The 22,013-nt window shown below is 47.9% G+C and overlaps 1 protein-coding gene across 4 annotated transcripts in view; it reads right to left on the bottom strand.

Moving 5' to 3' along the window:
- Positions 1-21,440, bottom strand: part of CLIP2 (CAP-Gly domain containing linker protein 2) — a 59,394-nt gene extending 37,954 nt beyond the window's left edge. Inside the window, exons 1-2 of one of the 4 annotated variants that reach the window (XM_042830170.1) lie at positions 21,376-21,440; positions 9,528-9,748 (exon numbers count right to left, since the gene is read on the bottom strand). In XM_042830170.1, the coding sequence (XP_042686104.1) occupies positions 9,528-9,639 (112 nt within the window). In that variant the 5' untranslated portion in view covers positions 9,640-9,748; positions 21,376-21,440. Of the gene's footprint in view, positions 1-9,527; positions 9,749-21,027; positions 21,156-21,375 lie in introns of those variants that run through there. The other 3 variants (XM_042830172.1, XM_042830173.1, XM_042830169.1) reach the window with 3 other exon arrangements.
- Between the last annotated feature and the right edge of the window lie 573 nt (positions 21,441-22,013).

The raw sequence follows: 22,013 nt of genomic DNA, 5'->3' as shown, positions 1-22,013 counted from the left end.
CCAAAGATCACTGCCTCCCTCTCTGCTGCTCCATCCAACACGAACCTCAGGACAGACAGCAGCTCCTGCCTGGCTCTGCTCCTAGCAGGCTCTGAGACACAGCACAGTGTGTGGGATCTCCTCTGCTCTGGCTTTCCAGCTTTACAACCCTATTGTGCTCATTAGTCAAGCTCATTCTTTCCAATTTAAATGGTCTTCCTGTAGGTCACAGCTTTCAGGGCTGAACAACAATTTAGAAATCAAAGTCAGACGCAGCATCCGCTAAACGCACATCTTATCCAACTCTAAATCTCCATTTTCCCTTTTGCTTTTGTAAGGCTAACGCAGCCCTGCTGCAGCCCTTTCTGTAAGCTCCTCCCATGTCAAGGCTGATGCTGACTGGGCACCCCGTGCTGGTTCAGGCACGGAAGCCAGACAAACTCCTCTGAGCTCAGCACAGGGGAGGTTAAAGGTTTGGATCTGAAGCTTCAGCCTGCTCACATGGCTCTCATTACCGCGCCAACGAAAGCCATGTGCCTGAAATCCCTGGAGCACGGTACAGGAGGAAGAAACCCCCTTCACACAAGCTCTGCTCCTTGCCTTCTGCTTCAGCTTTCCATCTCTTTCCAGCATCAGCAGGGATAACTTTCACAGCAAGATCCCAATGACACACACAGCCTTGCGCTATGAGTGCCATCCATACCCGCCAAAGCCGCACGCCCTCCAACACATCCATGTCTTCTGACACTCATTCCTTATCACTGTGTAACTGAAACAAAGAGAAAGGAAACTTTTTTTGGAAGGGGAGGAGGGAGAGGGAAAGAGAAGTAGTTTAGCATGAGGAGCAGTGCACAGTGAGCATTACCCATGTATTTCCTACTCCCTGCAGAACTCTTTTGTCATCTCACGGCTCCCGCGATGCATGCCAGGCACCCCGACTGCCAACAGCACCAGAAACTCAACAGCCTATTGTGTTGCCATGGGAATCGGGAGACAGGCAGCTAATTGATAAAAATGGAGGCACATTAGGCTTAAAAGAGGGAAAAAGAAAAAAAGAAAGATATCCCAGCATAGTGTCTTGTGCCAGGAAGGGAGGGAAGAAGGGAGAAAATGCACTATATTTACAACAGAGCTATACAATGCCCCCAGAGAGGGCTTTCCTTCAACATTTTAATTGCCAGGGTTTTTCTTGTTGTTGGGTTCGATTGTTCCCAACCACCAGGCAAACAAATAGATCTGTACCTAACACAACACCAGCTTAATCTGACAGATCATACAGCACCCCAAGTTGGAAGTGACCCATAAGGATCATTGAATCCAACTCCTGGCTCCACACAGGACCACCCAAAAATCAGCCCATACATCTAGAGCTATAGATAGGCTATAAGGTGTTGGGCTGTGTGGCTGGGGAGCACCTCCATGCACAGCATGACACCAATTCCCCAATCAGTGGTCACAGCCCAGAGCGTGAGTGCCCAACCTTTTGGCCTGCCTGGGCCACACTGAGTGAAGAGGAATTGTCTTGGGCTGCACATATGTAGGTTGCTCCAAAAGTAATGCCATTTTTTTTTTCCCCCATGGAAATGACAACAACTACAAAGAGCACAATAACTCTGATAGTGACATTCTCAGTTACAAAACGCTATTTTCACTACCATTAGCCCTTTCTTTTTGCTTGTAAAAAAATACGTGGAGGTGACTGACCATCATCACTGCTGAAATGCACCACCTCACTGGTGGCAGACTGCAAGTCATGGCTTGGGCATGGTTGGCTGAAAGCTTCCATACAGCCATGGACCAAAGGGCAGTCCAGAGCACCAGTTTTCAGAAAGGCCTCAGCCCCTGCTGAATACACTGTTGTCTGTCCAGGCAAGAAACAAGGGGTCCAACCTGCTGACAGCTTCCTCACAGTGGTTCTCCAGGTTCCCACAGAGGGATCAGAGCAGCTTGGAAGACACAGAAGTGATACTGTTGGCAGCCAAGCAAAACCCAGCCCACACCGCTCTACCCAAATTCCAATTATTGAGCACATCGACGAAGCAGCTGTTTCCTGCAAGATTTATCACGGCCTTTTCAAGCTGTGGGAGAATGAAGAAAGAAAGAGGGAAGAGGATGGCTGCAATGCTTTACAGGGACCGGCCGAGTGCCTGGCAGCACATTGTGGGAGGAAGCAGCCCTGGAGATTTATGGCTGACTGGGAAACAACGACTGAAAGCTTTCCAAGTTCAAAGCTGAAAAGTTGGGTCTGTAATGGCTTATCTCACGGGACACGAATGTAAGGGCTGGCATGGAGATGAACTCTGCATCTGGCACCCTGAAAATCTGTCGTCCCTGCTGTTCCCTGGAGTAAGCCCCACTGTGCAGATATCAAGATCTGATGCAAACTTCAACATCACAGGCAATGACACCTAGCAAAAAGTCTGCAAGGAGGAGGAAAAGGAGGACAATAAGAAACCAAATGGGAACTATGAATAAGCAAGGAACAGCAAATGGGAGCTGCTGCAAAGTGGATTTGCTCTGAATGCAAGGAGGTGCCCATTGAGGCCGATGTTTGTCTTTGGGAGGCAGCTGGGAGGGCACTGAACCTCAGACAGACGTACTGAACAAAGGCATTCACATAAAGGTCTCATTCAGGAGGTGGCTGGTACGAAAGCTGCTCTCCCATGGGCGAGACAAGCATTCCCAGTGGCCACTGGAGACAGCAGTGCTGGAACTCTGAGTTCATAACAGCTACACTAGATCAGATAACATCAGGCTGGCTGTTCTTAAACTGGGAGAAGGTATTTGTTATATGCCCAGATTTTTTTTTTTTTTTTTTTTTTTTGTATAAACAATGGTATTCAAGAAAATACACTTAGCAGACCCCTCTTGGCAGCACAGGGCACAAAGGAAGTGACTAGCAAAACATGCACACAATTTCTTTCACTGAGTGGTAATTAGCTTGCAGCATATGGAAGGATCTATTCATCCAGATTAGTGTTATTTTTTACATAATTATTATTTTTAAAACCTTAAGTATATTCTTTCAACATTTGTACTTCAATCTGCTATGTGATATTTTCCAGCCTGAAAACAGAATCCATCTATCACATCCCTTTGCAACAGCACCCTGTTTTCCTGGAAAAGAATGCAAACAAAAATCCCAGACTACTGAAGGTGTTTTAGGTTTGACAGAATCAGAGTCATTAACACTGGAAAAGACCTCTAAGATCATCCAGACCGACCACCACCTACCACCAATACTGCCCATATCAGTGCACATCTCCATGCTCCTGAACACCTCCAGGGACGCTGACTGCCCCACTCCCCAGCAGCCTCTGCCAGTGCCCAACCACTCTTTCAGAAGGAATAGAGCACCCATGCCTCCCTCCCCAGCCTCCAGAAATAAACCACAGACCCATTTGACAACCCAGGGCTAACGTAATCCACAGTGTACTGAATCACACATGCTTCATTCTTTCCTAAGAAAATAACAGAAATCACTAATTGGAACACTCCACTTGGAAGCATTATTTGCTTTATTGACTACAGCTGATCCTAACAGAAAATACAGTTTGCCATTTAGAAAAAGCACTTAGCTGTAAAGACTCAACACGCCCCATCCCCAAACGCCTCAAAGCAGTCACCGTACCCAGATCCCTGCGATGCAAACCCTTAAGAACTACGCGCTGGGAGAGTCAGAAAGCAGCTAGAAAGCACAGGGCCACAAGATCCCATGAGAACAGCGTGGTGGATGCACTTACGTGAGATGAATTTGCAGGGGGTTCCTGATGGGGGCTACTCAAGCAATGCACGGTGACACCGCCGTCCCCAAACCACTGGTGCGCACACCCCTCTGCCCAGTGGCACTGCTGCAAGTTCAGCTTCCAGCACAAGTGTGGCTTCCTAGAGACTCTCCTTTTCACATGAGCGTGCAAAAGCTCGGCACTGAGCTCAGCACAATGCCTGCATGCCCTGCACACGTGTCCATGCAGTTGTCTGTGATTTCCTCGGCTGTGGGAATCTGTAAGGCAGGAGCTCAGTTCCGGAGGTGCTGCTGCAGAAGTGCAGACAGCTGCTCTCAGTGAGCTGATCCAATGGCAAAAAAACAAGGAGAGAGGCAGACACGGGTCTTTAATGAGACATGTATAAATGGTTTCCCAGGCACAGCTCTGGCGGCTGCTCAGAGAGAGGAGCGGTCTCAGGACACCTTCAAAACTGCAGAAATTTATCTTTAGTACCAAACACTGCAAAGAGTGGCCAAGCAATCAACCAGCAGAGTTTTGAACTCACCAGCCTTCAAGTGCAGGATTTTTGCTCAGGCTTGTTCCCATGCAAAATCCATTCAAATGGGCTTTGCTGCTGCTCCTACAGCAAATGGGAGAAGAGCAGCCAAGCAGCACATTGCTCAAGCAGGTGTGTGCAGAAGGGCTCATTCACTCAAAAGTGATGGAATTAGCTCATTGCCAATGAACTCCAGAAGAGAAGGCACCAGAAAATAGTCCATCTTGTTCCATCACAAGCAATAACTACTTGACAATCAGACTGAGTCCAGTCTCCAGGACCCAGTCTGAGAGATCCAGGCTGAGGATCAAGAGCAGCCAGTGCCAGGAATGTAACGAAGATGCTGCGTGTGTGCAATTTGGGATGCTGACTCACAGGATACAACCTGAGCAGCCACGTGGAGTGCCCCTACTGCTAACAACCAAATCATACCCTTATTAAGGTTGGAAAGACCATGAAGATCATTGAATCCTTCCCAGTAGGGGAAAGAAAGGTTAAATCACAGGGACTGGGAGAGCCTCATTCAGCTCTGGCTCCAGCACAGACACTGAGCACAGGGCTTTCTCCAGATACATAATGCACATTGCCTGCTCTTACATCATTCCAGCACTCAGATGATTCAGTAAAGCAAAAAAGTTGAATAGGATTTGGTTCAGTATAGCCAAACCCCCATAGGCTGGGCATCTGTGGGAAGCAGATTTCCCTTCCATGGTGCCCTGCAAGGAGCTGCTGATGGGGAGCAGGAGGGCATCCAACCTCTATATGCCTTCAGCATGTGCTCACATCTCATTCTGCAGTGGGTGCACTGAATGTTTAAGGATTAACTACATTAAATCCCACTAAGAGCATCTCACAGTTAAGACAATTAAAAATCAGACTCTCAGTCATCTCTAAATGTCATCTGCAAAGCTGATTAAACCAAGATAGATTCAATGCCCTTTTGTATTGGTTGGCACGCACCAAATCACCTCCTTGGGAAAGGAGCTCCCAAGGTCCCTCCCTTGTTCAAGACAGAAAGCAGAATGGGAGCAGGGGATAACGTACTGCAAGGCATCCCCCCCTCCTGCATCACAAACACCTGCACTAAGCTGAATACAACCTTCATAAGCATCCCATAATCAATTCCCTATCAACTTTCCAAACATTCCTAGCAGCCACCTCTTTCTGTCAGGTCCTAAATTAACAAACCATCAATACTCATCTGCAGTTTTTCTTCTGTGCAACACTTGAAAGCATACAGCTGTTTTCTTCCAGGTAACTCCTGAGCAGGTGAATGCTGTGTGCTGGAAACGTGGCTGTTACTACAGACTGATAAATATCTGTTGATGCTGCAGCACCTAACCTAGAAATTACAAGTTCAACAGACCCATGAAGATAAAGCAAAGCCCAATCAAACTTGACTGCTGCATCACCAGTGTTTGTGTACTGGCTGCTGATCTAACTCACGAACATCCATTCACTCTTGCAGCATGGATTTAATTGAGGGCAGAGCCAAAGTGTCAAAACCAAATGTTTGCTGGTCCCTGGAGGCATTCGAGGCCAAGCTGGATGTGGCTCTGGGCAGTCTGGTCTGGTGGTTGGCAACTATGCACAGAGCCAGGGTTGAAACAAGATGATCATTGTGATCCCTTTCAACCCAGGCCGTTCTAAGGTTCTATGATAATAGCAGGCTCAGCCCCATGGTATGGGGCCATTTCTCCCAATTTACCAGTGCACAACACCCTAAGTTTAATATTAATCAAGATCCACAAAGCTTTGAATAGACGAGTGTCAGCTCCCTCTGTCTGTGCCGGTCAATCAGCTGCTCTGGGCACCACAACCACATTGATTGTGTTTCAGACAAAACAGTAGTTTTGTGTCTTTCACATTTATTTCAAAGTGAGAATTAATAAATTGGTGAGCAAGAAAAAAACAGCCCTCCTTCTTGCAGCTTAATAAAAAGCCTAAACTAGAACAGTGAGAAATCCTGTTTAGATGAACAAAAAAACCACCAAACAACAATTTCTTAAAAAGGAATGGTAACAACAGCTCTAAAGACCCCAGACCTCTGATCACACAGCCCAAAGCAAGCACTGTGGCTGCATCTATCTCCATCACAGCTACCAGCAAAGCACAGCTCATCTACACCAGGCTCAGACTGGATGCACTTCAGTCTTGCAGACAAAGACACTGGTGTGGGTTGCTCTGCCTCTACTAGGATTGTCCCATTCTCACCCAATGCTGTCTACAAATACTGGTTTTCCTTTTTTTCCCACCACCCTTCTGCCAACATTCTTTGACTGAAGAAGAGATTTAAGAACCCCACAAAGCAGACAAAAGCACTCAGAGCAGCAGTACAGCAGCTTGGTTGGAGAGGAAAGCCTTTCCCATCAGCTGGCTCCAGCATTCCCTTCACCTGTTCCACCAGCTGGAGGCTGTGTGGGCCCATTCATCACAACTTCCATTCTCTCTCCATTTCGCAGCTCCAGGCAAAAGCAGGCTTTTCCCAGGAGGGGGTGGGGTAGAAAATAAGACGTATGAGCTTTTTTAGAAAAAGAAATCCAAATGACATATTGAGCCCTTTAGAGTGTCCCACACCTTTTGCACAGAAACTTTGCTTACATGCAGGGCTGAAGGCAGTAAAGTTCTTTAGTTGAAGCATAGAGAACAGGCCAACACGTGTGGGAAATCCTGTCCTCACACAGCTAGAGATGAATTTTCAGTCTGGTTTTAAGAAAAACAGTCACCAGAACAAAGTAAAACTTATTTTTTCCATTGTTTCAGCTTTATGGAAGAGAAAGGGAGGGGGAGAGTCATCACGGACACCACTCATTGAGGCGGACGTTTTCCAAGAGCCCATGCCAGGTGCCTCTCTCCTGCTGACTTTCAGTGGAAATACCCATTAAGCTCCAACTTAAATAGACCACAAAAAGCCCTCAGACCTTCCCAAGCGTCACATCAGGCAGGAGATGCAGTAAATCTCCACACTGAGAAAGTTCAGTGACAAAGAGGCGGTAAGAAACTGTGGAACCAGAGTAAGAGTGTCCAGGGCAAAACTCAGACATGCCATGCCCATTCTTCCTCACATGCTATGACTTTGTCATATGGGGTCTTCACAAAGACACAAAGCCGTGAATATACACACATCTCATGTTTCTATCAATCATATTTTTTGTTATACAAGCTGTCAGGAGTACATGGAAGCACTCAGCAAGGTACATCTCCACTGCCTGGAAAAGGAAGAGATGAGAGATGGATGAGAGACTCTTGACTTTCTACAGAAGAACATGAACAGAATAGTAGAAAAGAAGCAACCAAAGCACCTCTGCATATTCCAGTCAAAGAATAAAAGACAGCGTATTTCCTACCACTATTTCAAGACAAGACTGATGGGCTCAGGGGAAGGCACAAGGAAGAGTTGAAGCTTCCCAATATATATTTGCATCAAATGGTTTCTGACAACTCTCAGGCACAACTGAAGAACGAACACCTTCTCTTCATTGCCCATTTGGAAGACTCAATCCATGTGCAGGATCTTTCTGAGCCATCCCCAGGTTACTGAAGGCAGCTCAGAGCCAACAGACTGCATTTTATTTTGCACCACTGCATTTTAATTCTGCACTTTAACAGATCTGTGGTTTTCCTTTACAATTGCATTTCAAGCTTAGGAGACTTCTTTCTTCCCCCCATTACTGCCTGCACTGTGGCTGGGCCCTGCCACCCAGCGATGACTCTGCCCCAGGCTGTGCTGAGCATCCCATGCTGGCAGAGTGCTGTAGCTGAACAAGGCACAAAGGCTGCAGCAAACAAGTGCTGCATTCAGCACAGCAGTCCCATCAGCCCCCAGTGCTGCTCTCTGCAATGACTCCTTCACCCTGCAACACACACGCTGTGTTTGCTGGGATGCTTCTGTGCAAAGCCTCAGAGGGAAGAGAGAGGCCTTGGGGTCTGCCCCATCAGCTTTTCTTAGGATAAAAGCCAACTGAAAGCAGCTCCACACCATGCACAACTATCAATCCACTGTGCCTTGAGAGATTCACACCCAGTGGTAACTAGTCACTTAGAGTCCTCAGAGTTCATTTCTCAGCTACAGATATACAGCAAGAAGAAAAAAGTGGGGGAAATACAGAAATGAATCTGGGGAACAACTTCAAAATAAACACATAATCCTTACCCTAAGAATTTCCTTTGTTAACCTGAGCATCCCTCTAGGAAACAGCCAAGGAGGCTTTTATTTTCTTTGATTTGGATGCTAAACTAACAAATGACTCTAGTATTAAGAACCAGTAGAGTCAAGTCGCCAGCTGAGAAACAACAGCGATGTTACATTCCCATTGTAGGGAATGATCTCTGCTTCAGCCCATAATCTCATGTGGTCACCAGCCCCTCAAACAACACCTTGCAAGTTAAAGTTAAAACTGTGGTTCTTACAACATTGTTCAAATTAAGAACAGCAGAGATGATGTATGCCCATGAGCAGAGCACAGCCCCTGCCACGTGACAGCAAAACACAGCCAAGTTTGCTCAACACTGAGCAGAGGCATTCCGTGCAAAGACCCCACATACCTCACAAAGCAAAACAAAAACCACAGCAGTCAAAACAGCCAGAAGAAAACGCTAAACAACACTCAAACCCTTTTGAAGTGTAATTACAGCAGTCTGTACAGCTTCTGTATACCCTGGATATAGATAAATGGACAATAAGACATGTATGTGTGTGTCTAGATAAATCACTGTTGATATCCCAGTGCTTCCAATGATTCTATTGAAACAAAGGCACTAATCTGAGATAACTAGCACAGGGCAAATTACCTTCAGTGCCTGGTTCTCACTAAAACATTACCACAGGCCAGAAGCAATGGCTATAGGACAGTGTTTAAGGCGTCCCAGGGTGAGGTTCCCATCTGCACAAGTATTACCAGCTCTTAGATTTTAATGAATGTAGAAGGACACATACAATTCCTTCTCTGTCTCGCAGCACCACACCAGTGCAACCTTTCGGCTAAAAAACCACTGTCAACCAAAATCTGCCCAAACTTGGGTTGGGGGCTATGCATGTTGGCAATCCCATGCTTTGTGGCCATCTCCAACTGCCAGAGCAATCACACCCATACCTAAACAATCCAGACAGGAGACATCAGTTGGACGAGGGAGGATATTTGTTCATATTTGTTTTGACCCACGCTCAAGATCAGCCTCCTTACAAGATGAGCAATTTCTCACCTTACTGAGCATCACTGGGTCTTTGCCTTTAAACCTAGCCATCACTTGGCTCAGCTCATTGCCCCCACTGACGGAGTTCCTACCTTCCTTTGTACCAGTGGTGACAGTCGCCGCTGCTGTCCCTGATGCTCGTCCCACTGGGCTGGAGTGCTTCACTGCCCTGCCAGGGATTTTAAGTCCACTTGGCTTCAGCATGGTTGCTGCCTCTGTATCTCAGGTTGGTGCTACCAGTGTCTCCAAGTGCTGTCCTGCTGTCAGCATTCAGGCTCCTCGATGTTGGGTCTCTTCTTCCATCGCCACAGACCTAGGGGGGGGGAAGAGCACAGAAGTCAGATTATTGAGAAATAAGACAGACAATGGGTGGGAGAGCACGAGCAGGCTTGCAGAAAGCAGTGCCCAGCTTCACGTAGGTGATATGATCTTTCTTTTCTGCACCTGTAAAATGAGGGAGATTTCCTTTGTCTCCCATTTTTATGTTACAGCCTTTTCCTTTATCTTGCTAAGTAACTTCCAGCCTGGAGACCTAAGTTACAGCAGAAGATTCTCAGAACCAAACAACAATTCAAATTCAGTTTGGGAATGCTAATTTTCTTTAAATCCTAAAGTCTCATCTCACGCATTAGAATCACACAATCATTAAGGCTGGAAGGACCAATTAAGATCATCTAGTCCAACCATCAACCCATGCCCTCTCTAGGTCAGTTAGCCAAGATCCACTTCTCCTGTTCTGCAAGGGCCTTCCCAAGGGAGCATTACAACCCCGTGGCACTACACCTCATTGCATCTCCCCATGTTCACACAACTTCAGGGCAGTTCCTTCAAACCAACACGAGGAGCAAGGAGGAGGTTCAACGTTCATAACTGGGCTTTTAGCTCCTTCCATTAAGAATAAATCTCCAACCGTGGTAGAGAAAACAAGGCTTCCCCCAAAGGGGAAGGCAAAGGGAATAAGACATCTAAATGTGACTACGCAGCATTAACAAGCACTGAACTTCTCAAGCAAAAAGTTTGATGGCAATTAAAAAAAAAAAAAAAAAAAAAAAAAAGGAAAGGAAATGACTAAGTTGCTGAAAAAATGCAAAAACATTCCGAATGGGTAAAGAAAAACAATCAAAAAATTGAGACTATCAGCAAAAAGGAAGCTACGGTTGGCTGATTGAGCAGGGATGTGGGCAGAAGGAGGTGGTGAGACAGGGACAATGGCAACAAGCTGCAAAGGGAACAGCAGCGCAGCCAGGAGGTGAAGACACCCAGGTCTGGGCTGTGGGATGAGACAGCCTTGTGTCTGCATCATTGGAGAGAACTGACGGAGCAAAGTCTTACAGATGCTGTGAGGGGAGAAGTGCAATGGCCAGGATGGGAAGTGATTAAGGAGTGAGTAAGGATCCCAGCACAGGCACGAGGGGAGGGCTGGCAGCTCTCCAGGGTGAACCACAGGCACACAGATGGGAAAAAGAAAAAAGGAAAAATTCCAAAACTGTTCCCGAAATCTCCTGGAATGCTGAAACACCAAAGAGTGTTTCAGCAGTAAGTCAGCCATCCCACACTGGGTTAGAGATGAGAGAATAAAAAAAGGAGACTAAGGAGAGAGGGAGCAGAGAGGGATCTGGGTGACCAGGAGCCAGCAGAGTGCCATGGTGGCCATGAAGGTCAAAGATATTTGGGGTGTATTAAAGGAGTGTGGCCATCAGGGCATGGGAGGTGATCCTTCTGCTCTGTTCTGCTCTGTGGAGGGCAAATCTGGAGTGCTGTGTGCAGTTCTGTGCTCCTCAGTTCAAGGCAGACATGAAACTGCTGGAGTGAATGGAAAGATGATATGGGCCTGGAGCATCTCCTGTATGGGGAAAGGCTGTTTGCCTGGAGAAGGTGGAGAGGGGATCTCATCAGTGTTTATTGATATCCAAAAGGCAGGAATTGAGTGGATGGGGCCAGGTGCTTCTCAATGGCACCCAGTGACAGAACAAGGGGCATAAACTGGAATACAGAAAGTTCCATCTGAAGATGAGGAAATATTTCTTTACTGTGAGGGTGACAGAGCCTTGGAACAGGCTGCCCATAGAGGTGGGCAAATATCCTTCTATGGAGATACTCAAAGCCTTCCTCATCAGGTGGATTGGATTTTATTTATTGGGGTGGGAGGGAATAAGAGGAAGTGCATTCCCATTGCATTACATTTCTGCCAGAAACGTTGATGCAAACACATGCTTCCAACATACTGATGAACAACTCCATGGGCTGCTAATTAAGCTACCCTGCAAACACAGAGCTGCTTTTATTCTACTATACAGCCCATGCACATCCATACTCACAGGGCTCCAGGTCACACAACAAATTCAATAAATGCCCAAAGTGCCACCCTGTGTGCAACCCCATTATCTCAGTCTGGGCACTCCTGAGTTACACCATCAGGTCATTATCCTCACCCAAGCTGCTCTGAGCCATCTAAGCCTCTTTAAGCTAAAACACTGGAAACAGAGGTTAGATATCCACTCAGATAATGGTGAGGCACTGGAACAGACTGCCCAAAGAAGCTGTGGATGCCCAACCCTCGGGAGCATTCAAAAGGCCAGGTAGGACACAGCCCTGGGCAACCTGATCTGCTGGGGGACAGCCCTGTTACAGCGTGGGGGTGAAACTGGATGATCTTTAAGGACTCTTCAAACCCAATCATCCTACTATTCTAAGACCCAAGCAATGCAGCTTTCATCCTGCACTCACATCTCAGGCTGGGACGCTGGCCAGCATCTCCACAGGGCACTGTCCTGCTCCATTAGAGATAACAACTTGCTCTGAGCTTCTGTACTGCATCCTCAGCACCCCAACAGGTGCTCTTAGCACAGTTCTGAACACACACAAACATGCTGTCGTATGGCACGTAAGAAAAACTTGAGCCATTTTTTCCTATTCCTTGTATCATCTGGCCAGGTTTAATATTCCAGTTTAATATTCACAGAAATGAGATTTTCCCCTGCCACAAGGTTTAAAAAAAAAAAAAAAAAAAAAAATAGCCACCACAAAAATATCTAAAAATATCTGCCCCTATCAACACCGAGGGGCCAGTTCAGCTTATTTTGTTTTTCCTTCTTCCTCAAAAATGATGCAGACTACAAAGGTCTTCATGATCTCCACTGGATTCTTCCTGCAGTCTTGTCATACCAGGATGAATGGCTTTGTGTGTTCCCACAACAAAAAACCATCCCAGGAATGCACAATGCGAAAGCTGCTCCAAATGACCAAAACATTCTGTTCTCCATCTTTCCATTGGAAAAGGAGACGGCCAAATCTGAGTCACCCAGGCTCGGATTCAAGGAAAACAGCTCTCAGTAAATGCAGATGTACTCTCAAAAAAATACCTCTCACCAGCAGCAATAGAACTGGATACATGAAGTACCTGCATCATAAAAGCATACATCAAATACATAGAAACGGCAGGAGGTGCTGAGATCTCAGTTATTTCTCCAATAGGGCAGGGGGGTTGGAAACAAAACCTATATTACCAAGGCTGAGAAAGGTTCATCTTCAAGTTTTTCTGCTTTACCCATCCCTCCTACCCTCAGCAAGGCACGCTGCATGTGGCAAATGGGTATCCACACCATCCCATTCAAGATGGCCATACCAACAAAGCAGATCTTCAAACCCATCACGCTCCCTAGAAGGAAACTCTCATGAGTATCTGTTCACCTCCACGTACAAAACCACCAGCACAGGAACAGGTTTCCAGACAGACTGAGTTGGCCCAAGTCCCATCCTGTGGCTGGTGCTGCCTTCTGGATGGATCTGGATGTAAGAAGAATTTATCCAACACAGCACTCTGGGCAAGGCACAGGGACTCTGTGCTGAATACAGATTCAAGTGGAATTCAGGCTGGTGTGCCTGAGCACTGCTGGAATGGATCAATGCCTACCGTGTTTTATAGAGAAATATGGAGTTGTTTTGTTAACATTAAGTACACAGCTCAAAGTCTAAGTTCGAAAACTGAGGTTTCTAATTTTCTAAATTTGCAAAATATGATTCCTTGCCTGCAGATTTAAATTTACAGTCAGTGATGCATACAGCTTTTCTAAGACCCAGACCCATAGAAGAAGGTAAAGTATCCAGTTATCATACTGAAGGAAACAATGGTTGCTGTGTTGCATGGGAATTGAATGACAGAGAGCAGACAAGCAGTACAACGCTTCTGTTTAAGGCAATCTTGACTGATGCACATTATCAGCAATTCCTAAAGCAATCATTTGGATACAAAAAGGTTTGCACAGTGAATCCTGCTTTTACCCACTTCCATCTCAGATGATGTTTTGTGACACAACTGCTTGTGTGTTATTTCAAACAGTCAGCCAGCTTTCTGCATATGAACACTGAGGATGGGGAACCCCAGGGGTTCTGTACACAGCCCTATGGGAGCACACATACAGGCAGGAGGAACACAAAGAGTTTCAGCCATTTTCAGGGCTGCTATAGAATGATGCATTTGCGTGGCTGTGTTCACAGAGATTCTTACATTAATAATAAAGACAAAGCCTGGGAAGTCCAGGAATTCCACCTTCAGCTGCTGATAAGGTAATAACAGCAATTCCATACAGAGAAATGGAAGGAAAGAGAAACAACCCCATACGATGCCAAACATCACACAGCTGAGCTCAGCAGCACCTGGGTTTGGACATATCCCTTGCATGCACATCCAGGAGAGTTAAGCACCAATGCAGGACCCAAACTTTCTACCTATGTCCTGGCTTTGTGCCTCAGAGCCTTCAGCAGGTTTCTGGGTTTGCCCAAAGCATTACTGGTTGCAGGAACCTCCAGCACTAGTCAGTGCCAATGCTGCAAACAGAGCCCAGAGCACCCCTCAAACTCAATGGCTACAAAAGGAGGGGGTCCACCTGAAGGAGCTCTTCACCACTTCAGTAAGCACAAAAGATAAAGGCAAAAAGCTTTCAGTGTTGTATTCATTTATTAGACCTTATACAAAACCACCACTGGCCTAAAGGTAGTGGTATCTATTAAATGTATGTAAAGTTGCTTCATTTCTTGTTTCCAGGCATTTGTGCTGCATTCACTTCATGCTTTCAAGCTTTTCTGCACTCCGTTCCCCCCAGAAAATTGAGAATCTCATGCAATAAAGCTCAAGCTCAGAATCATTACATTGCTGCCCGTTTCCCTGCATGCCACAGGCAAGCACAGGTTAAGATTTGGTGCCCTAGGCTCATGCTGGCTGTGCTGAAAAGATGAGGGAGAGGGTTTAAGAGAAGAATTTTGCCTTGAAAGCAAAACCCCAAAGACTGAACGGCTTGAGTCTGGTCTGCAAAAGGGACAGGAAAACGAATCCAGAACACAAACACCATGATCTGATAAAGCCAAACTGCAGCTCTGCTGGAAGAGAAAAGCTTATGCTGAGAAGAAAGGGGGGTTTTATCTTTTAATTCCTTCTGATGCCCCATCTGATCTCAGGCAATCATCCCATCCCTTCGCACTTCTCTGATTAGTTACTGCTTCCAACAAGCAATCAGAAACCTATTTCTGCAGCACGCGTCGGATTAGGGTTAAATCCTTCCGTTTCACTGAAGCATAGAGGAAATAAGAGACTCATCCTTAATTAAGGTCAGAGTCCTCTCCCAAGGAAACATTTCCTCCTCCCATAGAGAAGCAGGCAGAGTGCCTCAGGAACGAAAGCACTGTATCGCCATCAGATGTGGGGAAGAGCCATGGCATCCCCTGCCATCTGCTCCCATGCTGCAGAACTCACCAGGATCCTCAGCCAGAAAGTTCCATGGTTACCATCAGTTTTCCTCACGTCTCCAAAGGTGATTAACATCAAAGACAACCCCGTGTTGAGTTTACTTCCTCACTCAAGTTTTGTAATAATTGGCACAGAATGCAAAAGGAAAGCCTGCAGGCCTTTCATTTAAAGCCTTCACACCTTTTTAAAACCACTTCTAAGCACTCCAATAGACTCATCACTCTGTTTTACCACTTTGTTTTAGTGGTAAAACAAAGTTTATTAAAGGAGGAATGTATAAAAGCATCCCACTGCTTTCTATAACTAAAAACCACAAAGTGAGACCTGAGGTGATTGACTCCACTGGAGTCATTCTGGGTGTGCTGGTGAGCTCAGCTCCTCCTGTGGCAGAACATCCGATGAAGAGTGGCACTGCAGATAGCAACAACTCCATATTTATTACAGAACAGAACCATCCCCAATTTGTGGGGAAGGTTTGGGACCTGCAGGAGTTCCTGCAGCCAGGTGTTAAGCCCTGGAGGAGGGGTCAGTGTCCTACAGAAGTAACAGGACAGCAACACAGTATCGCTCATGTGGGAAAGGAATGACACACACGGAGATGGCAGAGCGGCCATCCTGCAGGGACAGAGCTGATAACACAGCAATTCAGACTGGACCCAAAAAGTGCTGCCATAACTCAGCCCTGCAGAAGGAGCTGAACTCACGGATTTCCCTGCTGTTGAGTCCTTGATTTAATACAGCATTAAAGTTCACCCTGACACCTTATTTGTTATTCACTGGAATTCAGGTTTACACCCAGAGTTCCATCCCTGTGCTGGCAGCTTTGGGGCAGTGCTGGAGGTATTCCCTGCAGCATCCTTCTCCTCCCTCACCCTGAAGCTGACCCTATGCCACACACACTGATAGCAGCTTTGTTCCCAACCTTATCAAGCACTACAACTTGTATGGACCACAGCTGGCACCACCATCCCAACAACTCCCAACAGAACCAGTAGTGGGGACAAGGAGGCTGGTAACAGCTCTGTGTTGGCCAGAGTGCATTGCTCAGAGCTTCCTACTTCATTACCTGCAACCCCAGCACAACAGCACTCAGAAGAGCCAGGAGCTCAGGTAGTTCACAAACATCACAGCACACGACGCATCACCTCTTACTCAAATTCTTATCCAAATTTTGGGTGGAGCCAGGAGTTGATGATCCTTATGGGTCCCTTCCAGTTTGGGACATTCTATGGTTCTATCATTTCCCATTCTTATCAATGCAAAAATGATTATGATTTTTGATCAAGTTGGATCCAACGGGATCCTTATCAGACAGCATTGCTACATTGTCTTCTTCTGCCCTGCACCACACCTTGCAATTTATCATTGACTTCAGACTGTACCAGGAGCAAAGAAACTGAGATTGCAGCCTGGTGCCTTCAGGCTCTGAGCCACACACACAGCCATAGGATGGCTGCCCACTGCCTTACATGGGGGAGGTTTGACTTGAGAGCTTTGGGTGGCTGGGCAGGACCACAGCTGTGATTTCCTAAGCAGACCAAGATATAATCATATCTAACCAAGCATAGAGGGGCTACAGGCAACAGCCTGAGCAGATTATAACACAGAGTAATAGCACAACATCTCTAACCCAGTCTGGTCCTGTTTCACCCCAAAAGGAAGAATAAAAACCAAGTTGTTACCTCTTCTAGAAAGGGCACTCTCCATTTTTGGCACCCCAAGGCAGAATATATCATGGCATTCCATAAACCTGAGCCATACAATCACCCACCCAAGAGCATCCATCGGGCTGACATTTCCACATGTGTGTGCTGAAAGTAATAACACATAACCTTATTTCAGATTTAGATGCTCCTAACACCAGATGTTACTATTCCTCCCAACACCAAATAAACTGCCACAAAACAGCTGTTTAATCTCATGGATTGAGACATCTCACAGTCTTGGCCAATGGGATTCCCATAGTGCTTCAAAGGGAACACCTAAGCAATACAACTGTAAAGCTCCAACATCAGAAACTTGTGCTCTGGGAAGTCCTGACAGCAGGTGATCAAGCAGGTTCAGCTTAGCAGAAGACACAACCAAGCACAAAAAAGGCAAAAATCCCTGTAATTCCGTGTTTGTGCCATGTTATCATTAAACCTCCGTTAGCAATGGCTGGTGGATTGATCACCATCTAGAACATCCCACAAAGTTGACAATCTTGGAAAAAAGTCCAGAGAAATAGGAATACTTATTCAAGGTTGCAAGCTGACCTACTCCAGTTTGCACAGACCTCGCTGTTATAAAACAAACAGCTATCAGCTAAATATAGTTAGCAGCACTTCCACCACCAGGATGGGCTTCATGCAGGGGGCTGACCAGAGGCAGCATCACAAACACTGCCCAGCAGGCAAACACAAGGCTAAAGAGCCCATGAAACTCATGTCACAGCACAGCTGCCCCTCTGTACCTTCCAGAAGAAGCTTCCTTTCCCAGGGCTTGTAGCAACACCCAGGACAGTTTCTGCTTCAGGGATGTGACTGCAGGTTGTGAATGGGAGCATCTGCAGGGCTGGGAAAGCACTGCTTGCTGAAACAAACGGCTGCTCCCCGCCTGGCAGCACTGCTGAAAAGTTTCCAGCACTAATTGGCAGACACAAGCGTTCCCAAAACATGATGCAATAAATAACGGGGGAGGAATATGTCAGTGGAAGAAGAACAGATCAGCCAGCAAAAGGGACCTGGGACAGACAGATGGGTCAGATCACCCCGTGGGGTTTTCATCATCCCAGATTTCAGTGAGTTCCCTCTGGTGTAACCTATACCACTGCATGCTTTCCCTGCACTACACCAGTTGTTCAGTAAAATCCAATTGGATTCCCAAAAAGAGCCATGGGACAAGCAATACACTTTTACTTGCATTATCTTCCTTAAAGAAACTGCATGGGGGAGCACAGGAGAAGGATTAAAAGCACCTCAACCCCAAGGTCTGGATATGCAACACCCACAGTTTTCATCTTCAGACCTCAAAGCAGTGAGAGTCACCACACCACACAGTCGAGAGGAGCTGACAGAGAGATGGAAAGGATTTTCCCAAGATCACATAGTGGGGATGAATCACTCCCCTCCTCTATCAGCACACGAAAGACCTGCGAAGTCATTCTGATTGATTATAGACAGAGTATAAATGCTGCTTAAACATTACCAGTTGGCTGCCCCAGGCACAGATGGAGTCACCCAGGGAGTTAGCATTAGAGCTGAGAACACGAGCTCCCAAAATAAACAAGTCGCCCAATTCAAGTCAGCATCACATTCGACCCCATCACACCAGAACTGATAGCAAAACCCGACAATGCTCAGTGCTATTTCTCTGCACACACTTCTTGGCTTACGCCCAGTCTGAAGCAACCACAGCTATTTTATGGACACCATCTCACTCCTTTAGAAAATGAAGAACGGTGCCACGTCAAGGGAATCATCTCCACACAGCCTGATGCAGGAATCCTGCTTTCTTTTTTTTTTTTGTTAAAGTGAGGTTTCTTTGGGTTTTTTTGTTGGTTTTTTTTTTTTTCTTTTTTTTTTCAGGAACAGCACTAAGTATTATGTGAAGGTGCCAGACTCAGTCACATGCAGTGAAGTCATTTTTCCACTGCTAGCTACAGCAATACGAGAGTGAGAAGTTAAACCCAAACACGAATAAAGCGATTTGGATTTGTCCCATTTTGCACCACAGCTCAACAAAGTGTTCACTGTGGGCTCCCAGAGTGACCTCTGGCAGTCTGCCCTCTTTATCAGCAGCTCTGATTTAGGTGTCAGAAGGCCAGGTGTACTACAAGGCCCCAGTCTTGCTGGGCTCCACGTTCCCAGTCACACCAAGCAGTGATACAACAGGCAGGCACTGCCAGCCATCTAACACAGCAGCAGAAAGCACTTGCTTGTCCCTTATCAGCAGTTTGCACGGCTGCTCTTGTGCTCCCCTGGGAGACAGAGGGGAAAACAGGTCACAAGGCATTGCTACTGTCTGTTTTTTCAGAAATCTCTGAGCTAAGCCCACACCAATGTCTGATGCAGGTGAGCAACAAGTCACACTCAGGTTCCAATGCCTGTACATGGGCTCTCCCTGAGCTTTGTAACTCACTGTATCAATGCAGCCATGCACTCTAGAAAGCAGTACCAACAGCGTGCATCTGGAGCCTGCTTTATAGGCTGCCTCTTGTCCTCATCAGGATCTTGACAAGAATATGAGATATTCTCGTTCTCTCTCAACTTTCATGAATAGAGAAAGCATTTGCAAAATAAAACCAGCAACCTCAGAAAGTGAAACCCTTCCCCATATCACCACCCAGAGATGTGCAGGGTACAAACCCTTACACATCCCTCCACACTGGGAAACCCCTCCAAGTTTTTCATCATTTCTTTTGAAAAAGAGGAAGAGCACCAGGAATGCTCCTTGCTGGCCTAAATAATGGCACCTCCAGGGCCACAGGCAGCAGGAGGCCGAAGAAGAACAGCAGACACAGCCCTCAGCCTCAGCAGGCAACCCAGGCTATGCTTACCCTAAAAGCACCTCTGGAACACTCAGGTTTTCCCTTAACTGAAGGCATGCCATGCACACACGTGCTGCTGAAACAAACTGGTTGCAGTGCAGCCTCTGCCAAGCTGCAGCAATTGGTGCCAGCACTTCGAGGCAGTGCTGTGCTTTGAAGCCCTGGGATTGCTGGCACCTTTCTGCCAGCATGCAGCTCCTCCTTCATCCCAGCAGGCTCTAGCAGCAGGTAGGTCATTTCTTAAAACAACTCAAGTTAAACTCAAGGCAAGGGGCTGCGTTATGCTGAAAGCATCCCCTCCCCAGCAGGGCAGGGGGGCTGAAGAGGCCCTGAAGCACCGCTGGATAGGAGAACACTACCCAGCATGGGTAGGAAAAGGGACAAAGCCGACAAACCTGGCCATGTGTATGCAGGTATATCCACCCTGAATACACACAGCCACGCACCAACCCATTCTCAAAACACAAGTCACCCCCCCATGGAAAACCTTCAAGCCAGCAGCGATGAAACTTGCCATCCGCTCCAGCAGGATGCTCTGCTCCCAAGCTGGGCTTTGTGGCCCTTTGAGGCTGACACTGAGCAGCACTGACAGCGCTTTGTCTCCCAGCTCTCCCCTACTGCAGCTGCAGCCACCCCAATACCCCAAGACAGCACCACGCCTCTGCCCCGGCCCCCCCCGGCTCGGTGCTACGGGCCAGGAGGCGAAGGAGCCGCTCGGTCTGTCCGAGATCTGTGCTGCCATCCCCCAGCAGCACACAGGAACACATCTCCTTGCTGCAAACAAAAATAATCCCACCGCAGCCACTCCTACAGCCCTAGTCGATAGCTAGGTTATATCAGAACAAAAAGGCAGCCGGGAGACCCAGCCCAGCCAGCAGCCGGAGACAAAAGAAAAACAGTCCTCCGGCTGCAAAGCTCGAACTCGCTCGGCGCTCGATGCTGACGCCCACCCCGACCTCCATCGCTCAGCACCGGAGCTGAGCAGGGCCACGGGGCCGCCGCCCGGACTCGGGCCGTTCCCAGGTGGGCGAACAGCGGGGGCTCAGCACGGCAGCAGGGCAGTACGGCAGCACGGCCCCACCCGGAGCGCACAGCGCAGCCCCTGGCATACAGCGCGTAACGAGGACGGTGCCTTTCCTTCCACGACCCAAGGACAATGCTACACCGCGGCAGATCCGTGGTGACAGCGCCCAGCCCCGGAGATGAGCCTAAGCCTCATCCATCCCTCTATCCACCCATCCATCCATCCATCCTTCCTTCCATCCATCCGCCCCTCCTTTGTTGGAGCTGCCCCCATCCCCAGCCAGCGGTTCCCCCTTACCTTCCGCAGCTCGCAGCCTTGCCGGGCGGCCGCCGTGCCACTCCCTGCGCGCCGGAGGGAGCTGCGATGATTGGAGGAGGGGGAGGAAAAAGAAGGGAGGAGGAGAAGGAGGAGGAAGGAGGATGCCGGGCGCGGCGGGCGCAGCCCGGCCCCAGCGCCCCGCGAACAAAGGGGCGGCTCCGGGGCCGCCCCGCACCGAAATGCCGCTGGTTGTCGGGCCCCGACCGTGGCGGAAGCGGAGCGGGAGGAGGGAACGCTCCGCCTAGCGGCGGTCCTGGGGAGCGGGGGGAGCGGCTGGCCGCTAGCTGGAGCGCCCTTAAAGAAAAAAACAGCGAACGCGGGTCTCACCTTCCGCTAGGCGCAGATGCGGCTCTGGGTTGGGGCTCTGGAAGGGAGAGGCTCCCTTAAGTCGTGTTCTAGCAGCTGTGACTGGTGCAAGAGGAACGAGAGGAGTTGGAGGTACTTCCTGGAAAAAAAAGGAGGAAGGCTCTCATTGCTGGGGTCTGGAGAACGCAGTGAATTGAAGGCACCTGCAGCATGTGGGAGCTCCTTTACTCAGAGGCAGGAAGGGAGGGCTGAGCTGATAGCTGTCACTTGGCCTTCACCACCTGTCTGCTGCTAATCCCAGAGCTGGAGACGTCAGGTGGAAGCACACGGTGCTGGACCATGGAGTTACAGAATTACGAGGGCTGGAAAAGACCACTAAGATCACATCCAGCCATCAGCCCAGCTCCACCATGCCCACTAGACCACATCCCTCAAAGTCATGCCTCCACTGTTCTTGAACACCCCCAGGGATGGTAATTCCACCACTTGTGCCTGTCTCCCAACTCAAATTCGTGCCTTGGACAGCAATGAAAGTGCTTTACACAAGGGCTGCGGCTCCATTCAGTATACTTCTCTGGCCCTGCAGCCACCCTGGCTCATCCAAAGGGCAGCAGTTGAACCTTCACACCTCAGATGCTGCAGCAGAAGGCCCCAGGCCG

The sequence above is a fragment of the Centrocercus urophasianus genome, unplaced genomic scaffold (genome assembly GCF_019232065.1).
Source record: "Centrocercus urophasianus isolate 14NV4802_14NV808 unplaced genomic scaffold, USGS_Curo_1.0 seq_33, whole genome shotgun sequence".
Lineage (NCBI taxonomy): Eukaryota > Metazoa > Chordata > Aves > Galliformes > Phasianidae > Centrocercus > Centrocercus urophasianus.
Note: the sequence above shows the minus strand (reverse complement) of the source record. Positions and strands in the feature narration are given on the sequence as shown.